Below are 22071 nucleotides of genomic sequence, written 5' to 3'. Positions count from 1 at the left end.
ATGAATATATTGCTAATGTAAAATGTAAGTGCTGGTGTCTGAGTTTGATGTTGATATTTATGCCCTTAAAATACTTTGATGCTATAAAAATATCTGTTGACGCAAGAAAATAATCCACTGTACTTTGACTTTAATGTCAGCTGTACATGTGATATGTCCTTGTAGGTTCCTGAGTATCCCTGTAGAATATATTTCATATCGGTTAATAGAGTTTGATCTGATTAACGTTTTGTAATCGTTTTTGTTCAAACAAACACTGAGCATTTTCGGTAAAAGTGTCGTCGAGCGATAGGAACGGATTGGACTTACAGTTCCACACAGCTTATCAGAAACATCAATTGGTTTAAAAGTGAAACCGACAGTACACAATCAAAACTTTGCACTTTTTATTATTCATTAATCAATATAATGCCGAATGGCATACATAAGGCCAACATATAAAAGGATAAACAAGTTTAGATTTATTTTTATTTTTTCGAAATGTTTGATGGTTAACGTTTATACTGGTTAAGGTTGGATCTTTAATATAAACAAGCAAGTTAACTTTGAGACATACCATGTTTGAGTTGACTTTCGTTTGACCTGTGTAAGCTTAACCAGTTATTTTATCAAGCAAGGGAACTGAAGACTATCTGGAGAATTGGAATTAATCAAATGGGGCTCAGTTGGTTCGTGCGAGGAAAATATAATACACTGTAGACTATTACAACAAAAACTGGTATTTCAGGTTGTTTTTTAGATACGGCCATGCCGATTTCTTGTCTTCCTGTTCATAATTACGTCTTTTGACCAGTGAAAGTTATGAACTAGTGTTTATATTATTTTACTATGGGTGTTTTATAAATACAGGTTTTGTACATGCCCGTGTAAATTGAACCGATAAGGATAATAATTGGAAAATTCGCTTTGGATAACTCAGACTCAAGTAAGCGAATAATGAGACTATTGTTTCGTACCTTCTAATGTATCTCGAGGTCGACTATGTTATAGCAAACCTGCTAGTACTTTTTTAACATTTTTTCTCGGTCATATGAACAAATAATATCAGTGACAATGACTAAATATGTATTTCTCAAATATAATGCATAAAGGCTAATTTCTGCATGGCTTTAACCTTATCTTTTGCCTCTAAAGAAATGAAGAATGTGTTTTAACAATGATTAGTATAGGATTCGCTTAAGAAGTATCCCAAAGATACACCTACATTTTCAGTTATAAAGTTGAACCTTTCTTCTAGGTATTATAAATTCGCTTTACAAACAATAATGAAGTTACTTAAAGCTCACATTAGAAAAAAAAGACTAACAACACATTCATATCATATAAAGCCAAATCGGTGAGAGGAGAGTGACTACCGAAATGGCATTTAACAGTAAAATGATCACCATAGATAGCGTTCCCAAACGAGAATGCACAAAACATTACAAAAGCAACTTATATAAACCAGTATTTCAAATACCAATCAGGCGTAAATCCAGCATGTTGTTGTTTTCTGGAGTTATATGTGTTTACGTGACATTAATCACGCGTTTTAAACCACAATGTCAACCTGATTGTATGATTTGAAGTGATATTTACTAAATTGATGATTTTATTTTGATTAATCATAGGCCATTTAATCGTTTTAGTGAACACACTTTGTAACACTTATCATACGAAAACATTGCATACGAGGTGTTAGTAATTACAACTTAAACTATTTCGTTGCGTGGTGTTAGGTGTTAAGAAATTGTGTCGTTAAAGAATGGAAATTTGACTAAATATTTTCATGCCGAGTAACGTCAAGGGCAATTTAAATGCCCATTTATACTGACAAAGCATTTTCTATTTAAATCATAATCTTGAACAATAACGAAGTCTATACTCTCCAATTGTTGTAGTTGATTAATACAGAAACACAAACACGAGCGCAAAAATATCTTTGTTATGAGTGGATAGAGCAAAACAAGAATTATGATATTTCAGAACCTTCTAGCTTCAACGTCAGCACTTCTTGTTGCACTTGTTCAGTTAGGATCTATGGATGTGATGGGTTCTTCTAAAGGTAAGTTGTTATTGCCAATTATCTCAAACCGGAGTATTAGTTTTAACATGGACAGGCTGGCTTACACCATTACGTAAAATAATATGTATGTGTCCAAGATTCTTAGGTGAACGACAGTCCAGTAAGAAGAACAATTACAAACACCATTAAAATGGTCAAATTACTTTCATAGTAGGGACAGTCCATCAAGAATTATAAAAGCTACATCAGCCTTATGTCCTAAAACCAAGGTGAGTCATGTTATAACCACTGGAACTATAATATACATGTTTGAACCACTTCCACTGTATTCCAAATAAGACCAAGCTTCTTACATTAGGGACAATCCGGATAAAATCACTTTATCCTTATTATACAGATGTCTACAATTCTTAAAACTGAGGCAGTTAAGTAAGAACTACAACAACTATATCATACATGAGGTTAAAGTGTTTAGTACCGGGACAGTCCGGTAAGGACTAGATTTACTATATCATACATGGGTGCAAAATTCAAAGAACGCGGGCAGTTCAGTAAGAACTACAACAACTATATCGTAAATGAGGTCAAAGTCGTTAGTACCGGGACAGTCCGGTAAGGACTACATTTACTTTATCATAATTGGGTCGAAAATTCTGAGAACCGGGGCAGTCCAGTTAGAACAAGAACAACAACTATATCATACATGAGGCCAAAACGTCTAGGACCGGTGCAGTTAGGAACGAACAAGTATATGCCTTTAAGATCAGGGACAATCCGGTTAGAAGGCTTACACCTGTATTATGTCAAATCTTCGTAGATCAGTAGCAATCCGGTTAGAACTACTACCTTTATTCTGTAAATGAGTCCAAATTACTTTGATCAGGAGCAGTCCGGCTAAAACTACTACTACTATATTATGAACAAGTCAAAACATCTTTGAACAGGAACAGTTCGGTTAGAACAACCACAGTTATATTATACATGTAATAACCATTTCAACTAGCAAGTTGTACATGCGTCAAGGTGGTTTTATTTTAAAAATGTGCAGTCCGGTTAAAACCTCTTTTAATGAATCACATATGACTTAAGCGTTACGAAATAAGTGATGGTCCCTGTTGGAACAAATGCAACTGTATTATGAATAATTTAAAGCTACTTAGAGCAGGAACGGTTAAAAGCACAGCAGCTAAAGTATACACAAGTCAAATAATGCTGATTGTGTCTACGGAAAAGCGAACTACGGCGACTTCATCATCGTATATACCTGCTATATAGTACGTGGATTATGTTTGTGGCGGTCAACTAAGACAAACTTTTTTTTTCTATTGCCTGCTCTATAGACCCTATTTGAAACACAGAAATCGACACCGGAAGCTTCATATAAAACGTGCTATTTAAAGCCTGCGACATGTCGTTGATACAATTTGAACTAACATGATGACTACAAGTAGATAACATGTATCATTGTAAAATGAGTATTATAATGAGCTATACAGTCTTTAGACAAATCAAATCCAGGTAACTATGCAAGGTCCTTTCATGAGCAAGGGCGTTCTTTAGTAAAACAATTAATTGATGACAACATTGAAAAGTTGTGTTGTGTATACGTACTTGAAATTGTTTGCGTGCATATTTGAGTCAAACACTACATTGTTCTTAACATTTTATAGTCTTGCAGCTTTATTTTGTTTATTAGGGGGTTTACGATATAAAAGAAAAATCAATGATTTTTATCCAGCCCCTCAATCTATGATATGATCTGCCTTTGTATATTATGAAACTTTACATCGCATTTTTGTAGCACACTTAAAAACAAGAATTTGGTCTCTAATTGCATTATTTTTACACTGCAGGAATTAAGGTCCTTCCTGTTGATCTGTCACCTTCAATAGTGTATGTGGAGAAAGACGGAATAAAGGGTTTTATCTACCCTGAAGATTGGGATGACAATGACGCCCGAGTCATGTGTAAACAGCTGGGTTATAAATCAGGAGTCGCCCTCGGGCCCTGGGATCTAGGTACGCCGTTAAATAAAGTATAAGTAACCAACGACTATAGCCGTTATTATGATAAGGACAGTCAATTTATGTACGTACGAATATGAACAGACGTTGACAGTTTACTTGTTTAATGCAGTTTTATAAAATTACTTTACAATCCATTGCATGAACAATTACACTGAGTTATCGACACACTCGATCGAATCAAACATAGATTTAACCCAAACATTAACGAATGAAGATATCTTGTGTAATGTGTGTGGCCTTGATGCGTTGTGTAACTTGTTTGTTTGGACATTTTTGTTGTGCTTTTAAACATAAAATTTGTACAATTAAGGCAACTGGACTTGTCTTTGTAACAATTATACTTTTTATAACAGGACATCCATTATACCCTTACTTGATATCAAACGTGCAATGTAATGGAACAGAAGAACACATCGGGAATTGCAAATTCAATGAAACATCCCCTCTGTTTAACCTTTACCGACGCAATCGCATCGCAGCAAGAGTGCATTGTATAAATGAAACAGGTATAGTAATTGCTACATACGTCATTGGAAACATAAGGAAGCCCTACGAGAGTTTTAACTAACTTTAATCACAGCGTTTACCACATGACGACATTTTAAAAATAGTGTTATGCTAGTTGTATCTCGCAGTCATGTTTATATGGTTGAGTGTGTGTTCGGTTTTGATAAATGTGCGGTTAAACAGATCATTGCTTATTCTTTGGGCTATTGGGCTTTTTCCTATATTTTCCGTTGTTTATTTTTAATGAATCATATAACAATAATTTGACCGACATCTTAAATAATGGTGTGATCTGATATGTGCGTTTAAACCCATGCCTCTTTAAATCGTCCGTGGGAGTACACTATTGAATGCAATAGGTAAGAGCAGTCTACAATAATGAACCAACATTACTATGACCACTGCATGCAGTATGTTTTCTGTACAGAAAACGGTACGGTCACACGTGCATTTGTTTAAGTATATAGAATAAACTGGATGTTTTTCTGCGTAAGCTAAGGCTACTATTGCATCTCTTTAGTTCGCTTAAATGGAAGTAGATAATCAGGGTCTGAGAAAGTACCCCTTTGCAATTAAAAAGAAATTCCAACAAAATAGGATTTCATGGGTTTTGAATTAATACAAATGTATATGTTTGAATGGTCGCGATATGCTTTTATTTGAAATTATAATTAATTATTAAAAATATATACTAGTATTCATTATCATTTTGAACACTTCACTATTTTCGTTACAAGTCCGTCTCCAACCCAACGTGACATTTGGCGCGATTCAAGTATGGGACAGGGATAACTATCGCCTTGTGTGTGCGGAAGGCTTTGATGATCTTGCTGCTCAAGCAGTGTGTCGATCCCTTGGATTCACCTACGGGAAAAGCATTTGCTGCTCCGCTTTTGGAAGGATGGAATACAGCATTGTTTATAGCAATATCAATTGTACTGGTATCGAGTCAAGTATACTCGAATGCGATTATGTTAAATACTTTGCCAACTGCACCAGTGAACATTACGCCTCTGTAGCGTGTTCGAATAGTCCTGAAAATGAAGGTTTATTCAATATTTACTTTTTGCTTGCTCCTTACATTGGATGATTAAAAAAAAGTTTGTTATTTGTACAATTTTCTTAATTGTTTTTTCAGACGCATGTCTTTAGATTCGTTTTAAACTATGCACTCGTGTCTTTTCGTCAAATCAATCATAGAGTTTTAATCACGTTTGTTCGAAGTGCAATCCAATGATATACAGCTTTTTGCGTGAGTTGATATGTACTATACCCAAAATGTATTTGTTTCTACTTGTTTTTTCATAAACAAAGAAATTCTCAAAGCATTTTTTACAGAATTTGAATTAAAGATACATCAGTCTGGAAAAGTTACCACTAGACATTTTGATAATTCGGGCTTCATCTGCGCTAATGGTTTTGACGATACAGAAGCGACAGTTATCTGCAAGGAGATGGGATATAAAGGTGGATCTGCGTACTTCCATTCAAGGCATACGAAATATTCAACAGTCCCACTTCTAGGTATATCAAATATTTTACTATATTCAAATCCCGGATGAGGTGAATGGTTTTCCGTTCCAAATATATCTCTGAGTTTGGTAATCAATGATTATATATTGTTTAAATAACACTGTGTTTTGATGATATTAATTTAGAAATAAAAGAGTGTTTAGAGTTAATCTCTCTCGATTTTTTTTAATTTTAGATAAAAAACACATTTGAAATGTTTGTTTCTTTCAATTATATACTAGGAGTTCCATGGTTAGCAAATATTGCCTGCGAGGGAACCGAGAAGTATCTCGGGGAATGTGGAAAAATCAATTGGGGCTCAGTTGGTACTTGCGATGAAAACAGATTACCTGCAGTTTACTGTTACAACAAAACGGGTACCTAAACTTAATTTTCTGCTTTGTGTACTTTTGGATACGGGAATATAAGCTTAGTTTAGGCCATGGTTTCTTAAGCATATGACTGGCTAAGGGTAGTTTATTTTGTTCTTGGCTATGGGTACTTAACTGTATTGTTGGTACGAGTATTTAAGGTTACTTTAGGATACGGGTATTTAATGTCTAGGCAACGGGTATTTAAAAAAAAATAGGTTAAGCTTACTTAATATTGTTCAAAGCTACGGTATGGTTAGGACCATTGGCTAGGACCATTGTGTATTTAAGCTAAGGTTAGGTTAAGCTTGCGTATTCTTTATCTTATTGTCATGTTTATCATGGTTATTTTACAGTTGCGAACATTTATACTTCTGACAAATGAAAATCATCTACTTAAATTTTTATTGCATTCCACAGCTACAGTTTTTTGTTTACACGCGACGGTACAAGGGGCCGATGTCTTCTTTCTCATACCAACATGTTAGTTTTACATTTGTAAACATTTTTATCTTTCTGATTAGTAAAAGTCAACAACAAGTATCTACTAGTATTTCATTTTTATTTCACATCATAATAATAACGTCATATCATTTTTAAATACAGGTTTTTCTTTTGCCCTTGTAAATGGAACAGGCAATGATAATGGGCTTGTTGTCTTCACCGTAGATGATAAAGAGGGTGCGATATGCCTACGCGATTCTGTTACAGAAGAACGACAAAAACTTGCAGCCATAGTATGCAAACAACTTGGATATGGAAACGGCGGCCTTCTTTTGAATGGTACTGATGCTGAGAATGAGTTCACTGCAAGGAAATTATTTCCTGGAAAGTCGGATATGTTTATAACCAAGATAAAGTGTAAAGGAAATGAGAGCAGCCTAGCGGAGTGCACCTTTAGGATTTTAGAAGGAAGGTATGATTTCCCTGAGGATTGGATATCGATTACTCTGGACGGTTGTGAAAGCAGTTCTTGTTATAGAACACGATCATACAACCGAGGGTATGCGTTTTTAAACGAACTCTCGTGTTGGGCTGGAAAACGACGTCTTGTTGTGAAATGCTTCCTTTAATATCCAGTATTGTTATCGATTATAATAGAAAACATTCATATTAGTATTTTTGAGTTGTTTTCATGCATTAATGTATGGTTTGCATTGGACCGTGCGTCACTAAAATGCGACTGGGCACGTAAAAGCATGTCAAGTGTGTGTTATCAACAGGAGTTAAACTATAGTTTAACACAATCTACCATAAGCTCAGTATCTGTACGCATGTAGACTAATTACACAAACGGATTTATATAAGTATATACTGGTTATAAATACAGAATGTCAAATAATACCGTTACAGATAAAGTTAAAAATATAACACACATGATAGCACAAACACCAAAGCAGCCATATATCATCATTAACAGTAAATGTCAAATAAATATAGTTATATGTAGACAAGAGCAGTACAACATTAATATGACAATTCATAAACCGTTTGAAATTTAACAGGCAGTATAAATAACGATAAAAAAATCAAGAGTAAATAAGTTGTAAATTTCAAATTAATACAGTTCTCAAACTGGCCTATATGACCTTTTATTGGTGTAGTTTGTTAAGTTTGTTAGGATTTTAATTTTGATGTTGTTTATTATACTCAAATAGGATATGTTTTCATAAATATGTAATAGTCTTAAACAGTCAATTTGAATATGAGATGAATAATAAGTAAAAGTCCCATAAAGTTGGACGTATATAATATTCCCAAACCAAGTCCAATCAAAGTAGCATTAAATAATGACAAGGGTTATATGACTTTGTTGCATTGCAGAATGACGGAGTAGTATGATTTATGGATATAAAAGTATGTACAATTGGAAACTAACAGAACAGTAAAACTGTGATGTAAAACCGACAATATTGGCAGATATGAAAATCATATATTTGATAACAGCTAATATGTAATTATATAAACTGATATATAAAGCAAGCACAAAATAATAATATTAAGCAAAATAGCAATAAACCCGAAATATGTAAGTTTACAACGGAACTAAAACGGATAAAACAATATATACATATAAGCATAAGCAAATCATGTTAATCGTGGAAAGTGTTGACATGGCTGTACATACATGTTTGTTATAATCACAACCAATCATTCGATAATATGAATTGTATGGAAAAAGCAATTGATAGTGGAGACACATAGATAATACCTCCTCATTCTGTGATATGAACTGCAATGGTGAAGACACACAACCAATATCACCTAATCAGATAAATAAATACTAATTCCATGTTAATTGACAAGAATGGTGGAAACGCCTTAAAACACCATTATCTCCTCATTGGTTTATATAAAAATGCATAGTTAAAGCCATGGTGGAGACCCTTATCAAATATCTCCTCATTGACTGATATGAAATGCATGATAAATGCTATAAATGGTAAAGACTAGTGATGAAACGATTATCGAGTACAATCGATAAATCGTCGCTGACAATGCTATGTCGGCGACAATTGATAGTGGTTGTCCAAAATCGATGCCGCTAATGTTACTTCCGGTAACTACGTATTTTGTTTCATTTTGTGGTAAAAGTCAAGTAAATCTCAATTTTCTTTCCGGTAAATTCTCGTTGAGTTCATTTTAACAAAGGGGGTCAATCTTATACACAAATGCAATGAATGTAAATACTTTTGCTTAAAACTTACAAACTCTCCCTAAATTACAAATTGTTTTAAATTGTTTGTACATTTCATAAAACCTTCTTCAATAACCTGTCTCTATGGTGTAGTGGGTCCGGTTTTATCTGCAAATACCGGGGATTCCGGCTCGATGCATTCTATTTTTGAAACCTTTTTTGTTTCGTTTGCCTTCCCAATTTTAAGACTTCATGAAGCATTATATCATGACATTGCGTCCTTTCAATCACGATCATTTACAAATTTGCCAATGAATGGGCAAACAATTTAAGCAGCAAACCATTGAAATTGTGATTAGCAGTCATAAAAACAAGTATTTTTTTCCAAAGGAAATATTTGACCCTTTAATGACATTCGCCTTTTAATACAATATTGTTGTTTTTTTTCACAATGTTGGAAACATGTCATATATCGGTCGAAAAAGAGACATCTATTGGGAATATCCAGAATATGGAAACAATGAGTTATAACTTCATGAAATCATGAAATCATCTAGGTGTAATCCTTTCAATAGGTAAAAAATGGGTGAGAGTTAATAAAATTGGTGGGAAATAACAATTTGGCACTGGTAACCACTGCTTCATGGTCATAATATCCTGTCCAAACGGTGGCGGTACATTTTTTTTAATCTTCACCTCTTATCGCTCATCATCATCGAACTAACTTTTAAGAATCTGTACAAATGAAATAATCTATTACGTGTAAAGCTGTATAGTCGGAACTTTAACTGGTTCATATTTACTACCGGTAGTGACTGCAGACATGTCTTGCTCTTCAGTGACTAATGTAGTCGCTGGTCCTACTGTAGACACTACTGGCGCAACTCTGGGCTGTGACATGGTAGCGACAGACGTCTGTACCATTGCTTGTGAAGTATGTCTCTCCAAATAACTGGATAGTTGTGAAAAATGGTGCAGTAAAACATGATTGTTAAACATAAGGTTACTTTGAAAATTGTGTTAGAATTGCTGTAGAAATTAAAGCAAAACTATCACATTTTGAAAACATCAATCCACTACATTCATGCAACCAGTCTGAAGTTGAGAAATTCAGTTCTACTCTAGCCATTTATGAATAGCATTATCGTAGTTCTCACATTGTTCCTCCGGTTAAAGGTTGTATAATTAAATGTCTTGACATGTTATTTTAAGTAAACAAACTTCATTTGTATAAAATTCCAAGTTTTCATCAAAATGGAACTTCATGTATCGAGATATCGATTTTTTGAAATGACCCTTCGTTTCGTAAACTCGTGAAACTGACCTGTCAATAAGCGTTTTAGCCAACACGCTTACATGTAGGACACATTGCAGAAATGTTCTCGAAAACGGTTAAAGTTTCAAGGGAAACATGGATATGCTAATACACACTAGGTAGGTGGGCATATGATAAGCTATGTTTAAAATTGAAGAAACTATTATTATTACATGTATTACCTTGAATTTCGGCTCGAGTCGAGCGTTTTGGTGACGCCGTATTGCACTGAAACCAACCATTTGGTCACGTGGATTCCCCGCCGTGAATATTTTGGCTTTTAAAATTTATCAAGCATAACTATGTTCTTCAATACTACGCTATTTGTCATCGTGTATTGAAATTAAAAACATTAGACACATGTAGGCAAGAAACCACCAATTAATTTTCCTTTAGATTTTTAAGTCAATCAACCAATTTGCATGTGAAATAACACTGATTTCTAATGATTCACGACTCTCAACACAATATACGGAAAGTAAATTCCAAGTCTGTACTATACATTAAACAACGTTAGAAAAAATGTAAGGTTTTTATTAAATAAGGGATAAAAAATTGAAAATAATTATTTTGCATTCGTTGAAGTTACCACATCCCTTATACAAGCAATGCGCTGAAAATGTAAATAAAAAAAACGTACATCAAGTAATCCAACATGTTATGTTTTAAACTACTTAGCTTCAAAATCTATAAAGATTGTAGCCGGTCACTGATCTGAGAAAATAAGCATGCTGCATTGAGTTGCAAACAAAATACAATCTTAATGGTGTAGCAAAATAAACCATATTATTAAATTTCAAGAAAAGATTTTTTTAAAACCAACCTATGAGTATGCTCTACTTGTAAGATTTTCAAAAACTTAGATGGTGTGGCTTTGAATATGGGACACTACATTCAATAAAATATTTGTCTAAATTTCAACCAAGAAACATTAAAATGGGTTCTTTAATTTAAATTGAGTTATAATGTTCAGCTGTTCTTTTATCGAAGTGAACGAAATGTATTGAAAAAATCCTAATATATATTTTTACGTTACCGTGTAACCAGCGTTACCCGGAAAATTCTGACAGATCCACACATACCAAGTAAAAATACAAAGATACCTTTTCCGAATGTGCTTGTGTAATTCTATTCAATCATAACAATTGGAATCTTTAGAATTCGTTCATGTTCAATATTAAAATTCATCAGTATTACTGTGCATTAAAACGGCCATTGAAGTGGCTTTTATTTAAAATTTAAGTCAAATTTCCATTCTTAATCGACACAATTTATTTACTTGAAACCGCGCAACGAAATATTTCAGCTTTACATACAAACAACTCGTATGCTACGTTTTCGTATGATCATTGTAACAAAATGTTTTTACTAAAACGATTTAAAGGCGTATAATTATTCAAAATAACGCTTCATCATTATATCAAATACAAGCATATAATTCTGTTGACAATGTGGTTTGAAACGCATGATTGATGTCACGTAAACACAGCCTACTGCAGAAGAAGCAAAATGTTTCATTGCTGGATCTACGCGTGTATTGCTATTAGAAATACTTGTTCACATCAGATGCTTTTGTAGAGTTCTGTGCATTTTCTCTTGGGAACGCTATCTGATGATGATTTTTTTCTTAAGTTATTACTCTTTGTTCGTAAAGTTTATAGAAAGATTCAACGGTATAACTTTAAAACTTAAGATTAAAGCGAATATTTTGGCACATACTGAAACGGGTCCGATACATAGCATTTAGACACATTTACTTAACTTCGGTACCTAACAATCCTTGATAAACTTACCTAGATTTTAATATAGTATACATGTATTATGCACTGTGTTGTTTGTAGAGTTTTGTGTTGTTGTTCCATGTTTCTGTTCTTTTTTTGTGTTCTATGTCTTTGGCGTTTACCTTGTGCCATTAAATGGGATTTATGTTTCAACGTTTTGCTACTTAGCTTGTTTCAGTAGTTTTATTATATCAATATTTAAAAAGTTTTCAGCATTTGAATATTTCTTTTGCTTGTGTGTATATAAGGTAAATTATCCATAATACTTGACTTGAAGAAAGCTGTTCGTTATACCTATCAGCTATTTAGGATACAAGATTTGTTCAACAGCCATAAGTCAACATTTAATCTATTTGTTCCGTTCGTGAATTTTCTTATATTTACAAATGAACTCATCAAAGCCGATTCAAAGTGTATCATAAAGTTAACTTTATCTTCAATAAGGTCCTGGTCCTAGTTTCTCGGAATTTCTAAAGTTCTTACTTAGCTAAGTATTATACTTAAGAAATGTGTATATTGTTAATATAATGGAAAGAATGATGATATCGCATAAACACATATTACTGCAGAAAGAATAACATGCTGGATCTACGTCTATTTGGTATTTGAAATACGTGTTCATATAAGTTGCTTTGGAAATGTTCTTGGCATATTCGTTTGGAAATGGTATCTGAATGGTGATCATTGTATTGTTGAAATTTAAATGCCGTTTGGTAAATCGCGCTCCTCTCACCGTTTTGGCTTTTAATATGATATGAATGTGTTGTTAGTGTTTGTTTATAAAGTGAGCTTTATTATTGTTTGTAAAGTAAATTCATAATACCTAGAAGAAAGGTTTAACTTTATGTATTCAGATTTAGGCGTATCTTAAACGGGTCCTTTACATGGCATATACACACATTTACTTAACAGAGTGAGCTTTTCAATGTTTCTTTGCTTGTTTGTATCTAAGTTACCTAGTAAGGATATAAGAGGTGTTCAAGAGCCGTAATTCAATATTCAATCCATATGATCCATTTGTGAATTCTGATATTAACAAGTGAACTCGTCAAATTTGAACTATTTACGTTGTTAAAGGTTGTTTCTGAGCTGAAACCTCTGTTAAAAACATTTGTATAGTGTGAATATAACGGAAATAACATCTGGATCTTTCATATATCAATATATATTGTTGTTTTATTATTCTTTAAACCATATAATGTGCGCTCACTTCTTTTATAATGTCATGTTATATGCATAAACTGCCGAGCACACTAAACAAATATGATATTTTATTCAATAACATCAATACAAAATATGGCCGTCTGCTACTTAAACGTAAGCTGCTGCACATAATTTCACCGAGCTGTACTGCCATCAGCGGAGATTAGTAATGCAAAACACATGCGAAATCACGTTCAAATTATACAGTGTAGCGTGTGTGGAGATTAAGCTTGATTCTTATCATCCTGTGGTTTCGAGTTGTTGATTTTTTCGATGTAAATGTGCAAAATTCATAATAATTGGTGATACGTGATTGTTAATGGAAGCTTTAGCTGTTTAACAATGGCTGAAGAAATATCGGCTCCTCGAATTGTGTTCAAGCAAATGGTACATAGGGGAATTCCTTTGTTTGAATGTGAAATTGACCGAATTGAAGCCATGGACACATTTGACGATGACATCTGGCTTTGTGGATACCCTAGATCCGGTGAGTTCTACAGAGATTCAATGTGTTGGATAATTACTTAAATATTAAGGATTGACTTAAACTTAAGCAAAGGTAAATAAATACCTGGGGCCGTATTCAATAAGCATCTTAGTGAATATTTTCAACTTAGTGAGAATTTCGTAATTTTTGACATCGATTATTTTAAATACCTGCTACTTTTCATCAGATTTATTTATATGCATATATTGTTTAGACCATTTTCTTCCTAATTTTCATATTTTTGGTGTACAAACATTGTTCGTTTTCTTAAAATTCATATTAGAAAAAAGGCAATTTTTCACTTAGTTGAATTTTTTTACTGAGGTGCTTATTGAATACGGCATCTATTTTGTGTAATATTGATTGTTTTATTATGCTAACCATGATCAACTGCCAAACTAAACCATGTTTTGAAACCAGGAAATACCTTGACACAGGAAATGACATACCTTATACAGACACTCGATTTTGGCCGTGCAAACTCCGTTTACCTCGAGGACAGAGTGCCTTGGATTGATGCCAAAGATGACCGCTTACAGAAAGTAAAAGGTGAGGGTTTATAAGAAATAAATAGTCATTATTTATAATGATTTAGAGAAAGGATCAAATATGTTTTAAAATTAATACACAATTTTAAATAATCTAGCAAAAAGAATGAATAATAAAATGAAAACTACAATGAGAAGGCGGTAGTTAAAAAAAACCTTGGTAAGTTCAAGATGGTACTACCATATTACAGTTATTTGCTTTGAGTAGTCTTGCATATTTTAGAGGGCATTTGTTGATTTTAGTGTCAGATCGTATTTTATAACGTAACTTACGGCGCAGGAGTGATATAACCCCATGCAATAATTTTCATATATAACTAGTGTAATAACTATGCGAATTAGGTAACCGTTCCACAGAAAAAAATGTATTCATACGCGCAGTAAAATAAAAGAAATCATGTCGTGTCAACAAACTCAATACCACGATGAAACGAATGGCGAAGAAAACTGGGCTTAATCCAAACAAACACCTCCATGATCACAGCGCCAAAAAATTCTCGTCCTAAATCAAATGACAACAATGTTCCTGCGAACCAGATTATGCAAACATAGGTACACAAGAACATTGCATCTATAAACAACCATAATCTCATAAATCCAAAATGACACAAGGAAATGTCCAGCATCCTGTACTCTAATGAAAATACCCCGTCTACTTCCTTGCAAAATGCCCATTCTAGGCAGTTCGCCAGCAAGGCTCAAGTGCATCCACTGCCACTATCACTGATTCCACATAGAATACCACTTTTTCTTGTGGATTTTACAACATTTATGGTGCTCCAAATCACGGATATAATGTCCTTGTGCACATCCATCAAAAAGACAAAAATCCATGCAGTAATCGACCAGCTACAAAACGATTTCGGACTATTGAAAGCGACTTGCTGACCTATGTTCTTTTTAAACTTCAACCGCCAAATAACATGTACACACTTGCGAGATTACTAATGACGTCACGCAGTTATGACATTAATATTGCTCTTATTATTGATTCGCTTGATTTAAATATGTATTTTTGTTTTTATTAAGTGAAACCTTTGAAAATCGGTTGATAAATGAGACATGATTTATGTCTTTTATTGTTAATAAAAAGTTTTTATATCGGGCTATTTTCTTTCCTGCGGATGAAGCATCCTTATAACACACAATGTAAAAACTTCGCACTATGACAAGAGAAGTGTATTAAAGAAACTTTGACCTACATTTCAACGTTAAATGAGTTAGGTTATAAATAGTATCTCAAATTCGTGTTTATTTTGTATCAAATTTATATAAGTGTTATTGGTATTTAATAAAAGAATTCACCCTTTTCTGTATTTTGAACGCCGCTACCCGTGAGACGCCCATCATGCAACGTTTTGACAGCTGATGACTTAGCTGTCAATTCTTTTTCCGGCCCATTGAGAAATTGTCCTCAGAAATTTTGTATAGTTTGACATTTACTCGTGGTTAAGTGCTAACATTTTATGAAATTCATCTGTGAAATTGTATTATGCATCTTTGTTTCTTTTAACAGTTAATGCAGGAAAGTATTTTTAAATTAAATAGGGCATGACATCATGAACAAAATAACAAAGCTCGCCATTAACTGAACAAAAATTAGGAAAGGTCGATATCAATAAACATTGGATTAAAACAGTTTTACAGTTGTATGAGTTTGTTTTATGATACTTTGGTAGACAGTCACAACACACTGTCAGAGATCAAACTGATTCGCTTGAAGACGGGTCGTTTTCCGGATAAAGAGTGAAGAACAAGCTTGGTTGTTGACATATGTTTTGGCGGGCTGCTGGGGTAAAGAAAATTTGTTATTTGTCGAGTGAATTTTCCGGGGAAGTACTAAAAAGCCATAAAGATATAAAGTATATTTGATTAATTGTATAACATCGAATGTTCAAGCAACACTTGTTTTATTTTGTTTTGTACGAACGCAAATGAACAAACACTTCAAATTCAAAACAACAACATTCTTTGAATAAACGAAAGTTATGGGGTTTTCTTTCAAAAATATGTTTATCTAAACATATTTTATTAAATATCTTATAATTACTTTTGGCAATATGAACTGATTCAAAAGTGATTAGTATAGTCTGGATTAAGGGGAATGCTTTCCCTTAGTTTGAAGGTAGCACTTAAAGTTGATATCTTCATTCTTTAGTTTGCAGCGCAAAAAAGTAAACGCTTTCCAATATTGTACTATATAGTGATCTGAATAGTTTGTTTTTTTCTTTTCTTGTCTGTGGTAGATAACATACGAGTTTCGATATTTTATTTCACTGCGATACTTGTTTTCCAGGTGTTGATGCCATAGAAGAACAGATCAGACCAAGATTTGTAAAATGTCATCTTCCATACGATTTCCTGCCAAGTCAGTTAAAAGATGGCAAGGGAAGGGTATGAGAACAATTAGTTGATTAGTATTGTCTCTACTGGCTGATCTACTCACTATGAATGTATGCATATACTTATAAATGTACGACACTATTAGTATTAATTCACATAAATAGTCATATGAACCATATAACAACTTATAATTACATGAACATTTTCGCATTTTCAGATTATATACGTATCTCGAAACGCCAAGGACGTATTTCAGTCCTACTACCGGATTATGCTGTAGGATGACCAACTTGACACTTCTAAAGAAACCTTAAACACTTTCTTTGAAAACTTCGTGAAAGGCAAAGGTCAATTTAGTTTTAGAATAGTCTACAAAAAAATTAACCTGAATATCATTTCTAACATTTAAAGCATTTTTACAATTTATCTTGTCCAACATAATTATGTAATATGAGCTGCCTTGTATGCGTATTGTTACTGCATGTCATATAATATGTTTGGCATATAATCCTTGTGCCAAGAAACAATTACAACATGCTTTGGGTTGGCGTTACCGCCGTACTGGCGTTTGGTCCTTGTGCCACAAACAGGATCACCAAACGGTTTTGGCAGTCGTTACAGGCATTTACTGGTGTTTGAATCTAATGCAAGAAACAATATTACTGGCATTTGATCCCTGTGCAAAAAAACAAGATTACAACAGCCGTTTGGATGGTGTAACTATTGCATTACTGGCGTTTGATCTTAATGGCAGAATTAAAATCACCACTTTTGGCTGGCGTTATAAGAGTTTTACATGTGTTTTATTTGTGTCAGAAATGAGATTACCACAGGAGTTTGGCAAGCGTACACCTCGTTTACTGGCTCGTTTTGAGAAAAAAGATATCGCATCAGGATTTGATCTGGCATTTGGTCCTCAAGACGGATAAAAGGTCACGACAGGCTTTTCGCTGACATTTGATCCTTGTACTAGATACATGATAACAACAGACATTTCTATGGATTTTGTCTGTTGTTCCACAAACATGAATCCAGCAGGCGTTCGGTTGGCGTTTCATACAGATGCGGGAAACAAGATTGCACAAGGCTTTTTCTACTGGATATGCCCGTGTGGTCCATAACATTACTCCCAAATAATATGTGATACATAGATACATTCTTTCATTTTTTTGTATATTGCATTAATATGTTTTCGTTCCAGTTGCAAAATTGATTCAAAATAATATACTGCAATTACTCGCTTCAGACCTATACGGATTATGGACCGACCATATCATTGGCTACTGGAAAAAAACGCGAAGACGACAATGTGCTCTTTCTCAAATTTGAAGACATTGTTAAGGTAATAACATTCCTTATGCAAGCCTAACTATTATGTTTTGTTCACAGACGGCAATGCACACTATGCATTATAACGTCTATATTATTAATAGATTTTTTTCGCATACTACTTAGTTATAATGATACTTAATATATTGAATTTACTAGTGAATACACCTTATTGAGGGGGCCAAAACACTTTTTGTTATAGGTTCAAATAACGACGTTTAAATTGATGTTCATTTTTAAAACTGGAACCTGTTTAGTATTCCTTTTTAAAATTGATATTTTAAAGGAATCTTTAAGTGATGTCAGACAGTTTTAGATATATTTATTGTCATACATTCCTTTTTTTAACTAGGATATGTATATAGCTTTCTGAAAAATAATTCAACATACAAAATGTAGCTACAATTTAAACATGTACTTATCTTTACAATAACAGGATATGCCGACGGCCATTCGAACAATAGCAACGTTTCTGGGACGAACGTTAGCGGAAGATGACGTCACAAAAATATGCAAACATTGCCACGTGAACAATATGAGGGACAATCCGATGGTAAACTTTTCCTACAAGGCAAAGAATATGTCGATTCGCCAAGAAGTGGGAGCATTTATAAATAAAGGTAAATAATTCACATTAGTATGTACTCTGTTGTTTTCAAATATTCGTTTGTGACGACATATTCATTTGACGACGCACAACTAATATTGTTGTGCGTTTATCTTTGCAAGGTTCATTTAAGTGTTGGGTTTGTCTGATGGTCATATGACTTTATCTCTGTATGTACTTAATAGTGTCACAGTGTAGTTTTTAGTCAATTAAGTTCTATTCCAGACGTAGTATCTTGAATGGCAAAAAGGACACGCTTAATTTATATGTAATTCTTATAGTAATCTCGGATTCTTGGATTATGTTTTAACTTAACCTGTTAATCAGGTATCTTAAATTTGTCAATAAAATGAGGATACAGCTGTGTCTCGTCTTAAACAAAATCGATGAAGCATGGAAAACACCGAGCAGACTACTATTATTTTGTTCTGAAACTAAAATCAATATTTCAACAGTATATAGCAAATATTTTGATCACGGTATTTGCCTTACATAATAGTAGTTGTTGTGTCGTTTTAATAGGAGAACCTGGTGTTTGGCGAAACGTTTTAACTCCGCAGATGAGTGAACAGATAGACGTCATGATGAAACCACTGGATGGAACAGGACTTAAGTTTGAATTTTCATAATACAATGGAAACGATGGGACAAATTCAGATATAAGACATGACGAAACCTCTGGATGGAACGGGATTCTGGTTTGAAATGACAAAATATAATGAAAAATACAGGGACAATCTCTGATAGAAGGCACGATAAAACCTCTTGATAGAACGGTACTCGAGTTTGAATTGTCAAAATACAATGAAAAATCAGGAACAAATTCAGAACATGATATGATGAAACCCTTGGATGGTACTGGACTCGAGTTTAAAATTGTCATATGAAAAAATGGAAACTACAGCGACTAGCTCAGTAACAGGCTTCCTGTTTTAAAACACAATGTTCATGGCCTGATATACAGTAAAGGGTCGCACTTATATAATACGTTTTAGTGTTTAAGTAATATTGCTTGATACATCTTTTATTAGCATCCGTTTTATTTATTCATTTTGAATCCATATCATATTGTTGTTTATGTTTCCATTTGTACATGCAATGGCTTTGTTTTCATTGATATGCTCAGTTATGGGCCTTGTTAACAATTAAACTTAAAACTTGAATATTTCCGGTTGGTTAACGTCGAAAGGTTGGAATTATTTGGTCGTGTTTCGTATCCAAGGTCTAATTGTTACAAGCTTGACTCTGATTCTCTGTCACAAGTTCGATTTCCCTCCTCATTGAAAAAAATATACTAATTGTCGTCTTAGAGGAATTTGCAACGCGTTTCGTGTGACACTGCTTCATACTAGTGCACGTTAAATACCAGGATAACTATAACTATGGCTACATTCTGGCTGTGCCCCACATCCTAATGATAATGATGCCCCCACTGGAAACAACACATGGATAGCTTACTTAATCTTAAATACACAAATGTATAAACACCGTAGTTGGTCATATTTGCTCAAGCCGCCGGAAAATGATATTTAAAGAACATACAATTAAAATGATAATTATTTGAAGTTGCATTTGAAAACACTGTCGATATGAAATACCGATAAGTCTGGAAATCTCTTTTGTGAAGATGTCGTCATTAGGTAGCATTCCTACACACTCATATATAGCTTGGGTCGCATGAATTCAATCAAAATGACAGCGCTATGAATTGTCAATGTTCAGAACGACGTTTGGTATTTAAAGATTATGTCTATGCATATTGGAGACTTTTGACAACGACGAGACTAGCAGGCCATCTATTACGACACAGGTGCAATTTTGCAGGACTCGTGCGTTCTTAAGGGCTCAAGTGGCTTAATAATAAATAAGTATTTAAAATAAGAAGTTTACCTTGTGGTTTGTTGATGAGGGATTGCTATAAAGGTTGACATAACGTCATAACGATATTTGGTGGTGCAGTGTGTACAACGTTTATTTATATACAAGTTTTATAAGTCTTATCATCAATGCTTGAAAAAGTCGATAAACAATTTAAGTTTCGATCGAACAGTAAAATAGATTTGCAATTTTGCTGATTTATTAATAAAACCCAATCATTAATTTTGCCTATTAATATTAAGAACACAACAGAAAGTAAAACAGTTTTTGACGAAACGTGTTTGAAGTATGACACATGTTTAAAATTTAAGATAACATTTTATTTTAATTATTCTATTGGGATTTAAATTACTGCGTTTTGCTGTCATGTCATTTGGCGTGTAAATCGACTGCGTTGTTTTAAGGGCGTTTGTGAACTGACGGTACATTGGAATGCGGTTTGTTTGTGTTTTGCCTTGTGTGTTTCTTGATGATTGTCTGTTCCGCATGGACTCTGACTATGGTTGCATTCATAAGCAAGATAGCACCGAGACTTTGCCTTTCAATCCTTGTTATATTATATCTTATTACAGCAAGAGTTTTGCTATCAGGTGTAACTACAAATCTTACTTAGTTTTGTTTGGCACTAAACTATATAAACATTTCTTATTTGCGATTTTCGATTTGATATTTAAGAATCAATTTTACTTGTCTTCTCAATCCTCTTAATGTAGTTTACTTCACTGTTGACCTTTTTAATGTAAAAATCATTATACACATGACTGGGGTATGTTTGATGATATGAAATAGATGGAATTCCAAGAAGTCACCTTCACGTAAGTTCACAGTTTTGCATGTTAGTAACGTAGCAAGTTAAACAAAATTTATGTTATACACTCGCCGATAGACACTATCATTTACAATTAAATGTGTTGAAATAATTTAGCATGAATATAATGCATCGTACTCATTGTGATACACTATTTAAAAGATGTGACGTAAGATATCTTTGGAGTAATGTGCTGTTGTTCAATGTTTTTTGTTTGTGAGTTATTTTTTTGTGATCTATGTCTTTGGCGCTTACCCTGTGCCATTAAACGGGGTTTATTTTTAAAGTTTTTGCAACTGAGCTTGTTTCTTTAGTTTTTTATATAAATATTTATATTTACATACAGTTATCCTCTTTTCATTCCTAACGTGAGCAGAAATCGTGTTCCATACTTTCATTTTATAATAAGAAAAGCAATCTTAAGCTAATTTATTCGCAATATTTTCTTTAAACAAAGATCATGTTATGAAACCGATCGAGGTGAAAAGTGTTCATTATTTAAAAATTAAGTAAATCGTTTACATTGACAGGGACCAGTGTAATTAATAGTAATATAGACAAGAGTGGCTCAGTGGAACTTAAATATGTCTGTAAAGGTAAAAACCATTTAAATTCTATTAATAGATGGGCTGGCGAACATTTTGGTCTTTTGAGGTGATTTATGCAGCCCTTTTTGGCAAAATTGCTACTTTATTTGTGTTAACATTATTGT

The 22071-nt window shown here is 33.5% G+C and overlaps 1 protein-coding gene and 1 long non-coding RNA gene across 2 annotated transcripts; both read left to right on the top strand.

Annotated features, from left to right (window-relative positions):
* Positions 1-1632: 1632 nt before the first annotated feature.
* On the top strand, positions 1633-7539 carry LOC128227294 (neurotrypsin-like). Its single transcript, XM_052937696.1, has 8 exons — positions 1633-1676; positions 1966-2044; positions 3859-4023; positions 4386-4538; positions 5277-5585; positions 5878-6063; positions 6294-6428; positions 7029-7539. The coding sequence occupies exons 2-8, from the start codon at positions 2020-2022 to the stop codon at positions 7493-7495; spliced, it is 1440 nt and encodes a 479-aa protein (XP_052793656.1). The 5' UTR covers positions 1633-1676; positions 1966-2019; the 3' UTR covers positions 7496-7539.
* A 5880-nt stretch (positions 7540-13419) lies between these two features.
* On the top strand, positions 13420-19836 carry LOC128227306 (uncharacterized). Its single transcript, XR_008259793.1, has 7 exons — positions 13420-13846; positions 14267-14395; positions 16691-16788; positions 16955-17084; positions 17984-18079; positions 18503-18686; positions 19196-19836. It is a non-coding gene; the product is annotated as an uncharacterized LOC128227306 (long non-coding RNA).
* The last annotated feature ends 2235 nt before the right edge of the window (positions 19837-22071 follow it).

This window comes from Mya arenaria, chromosome 3 (genome assembly GCF_026914265.1).
Source record: "Mya arenaria isolate MELC-2E11 chromosome 3, ASM2691426v1".
Taxonomy (NCBI): domain Eukaryota; kingdom Metazoa; phylum Mollusca; class Bivalvia; order Myida; family Myidae; genus Mya; species Mya arenaria.
Note: the sequence above shows the minus strand (reverse complement) of the source record. Positions and strands in the feature narration are given on the sequence as shown.

Bases quoted from the DNA above. Each gene is read 5' to 3' on its own strand.
- LOC128227294 (XM_052937696.1), top strand. From the start codon at position 2,020: ATGGATGTGATGGGTTCTTCTAAAG. The intron at 2,045-3,858 runs GTAAGTTGTTAT...TTTACACTGCAG, and splicing joins TGTGATGGGTTCTTCTAAAG to GAATTAAGGTCCTTCCTGTT. The intron at 6,064-6,293 runs GTATATCAAATA...ATTATATACTAG, and splicing joins TTCAACAGTCCCACTTCTAG to GAGTTCCATGGTTAGCAAAT.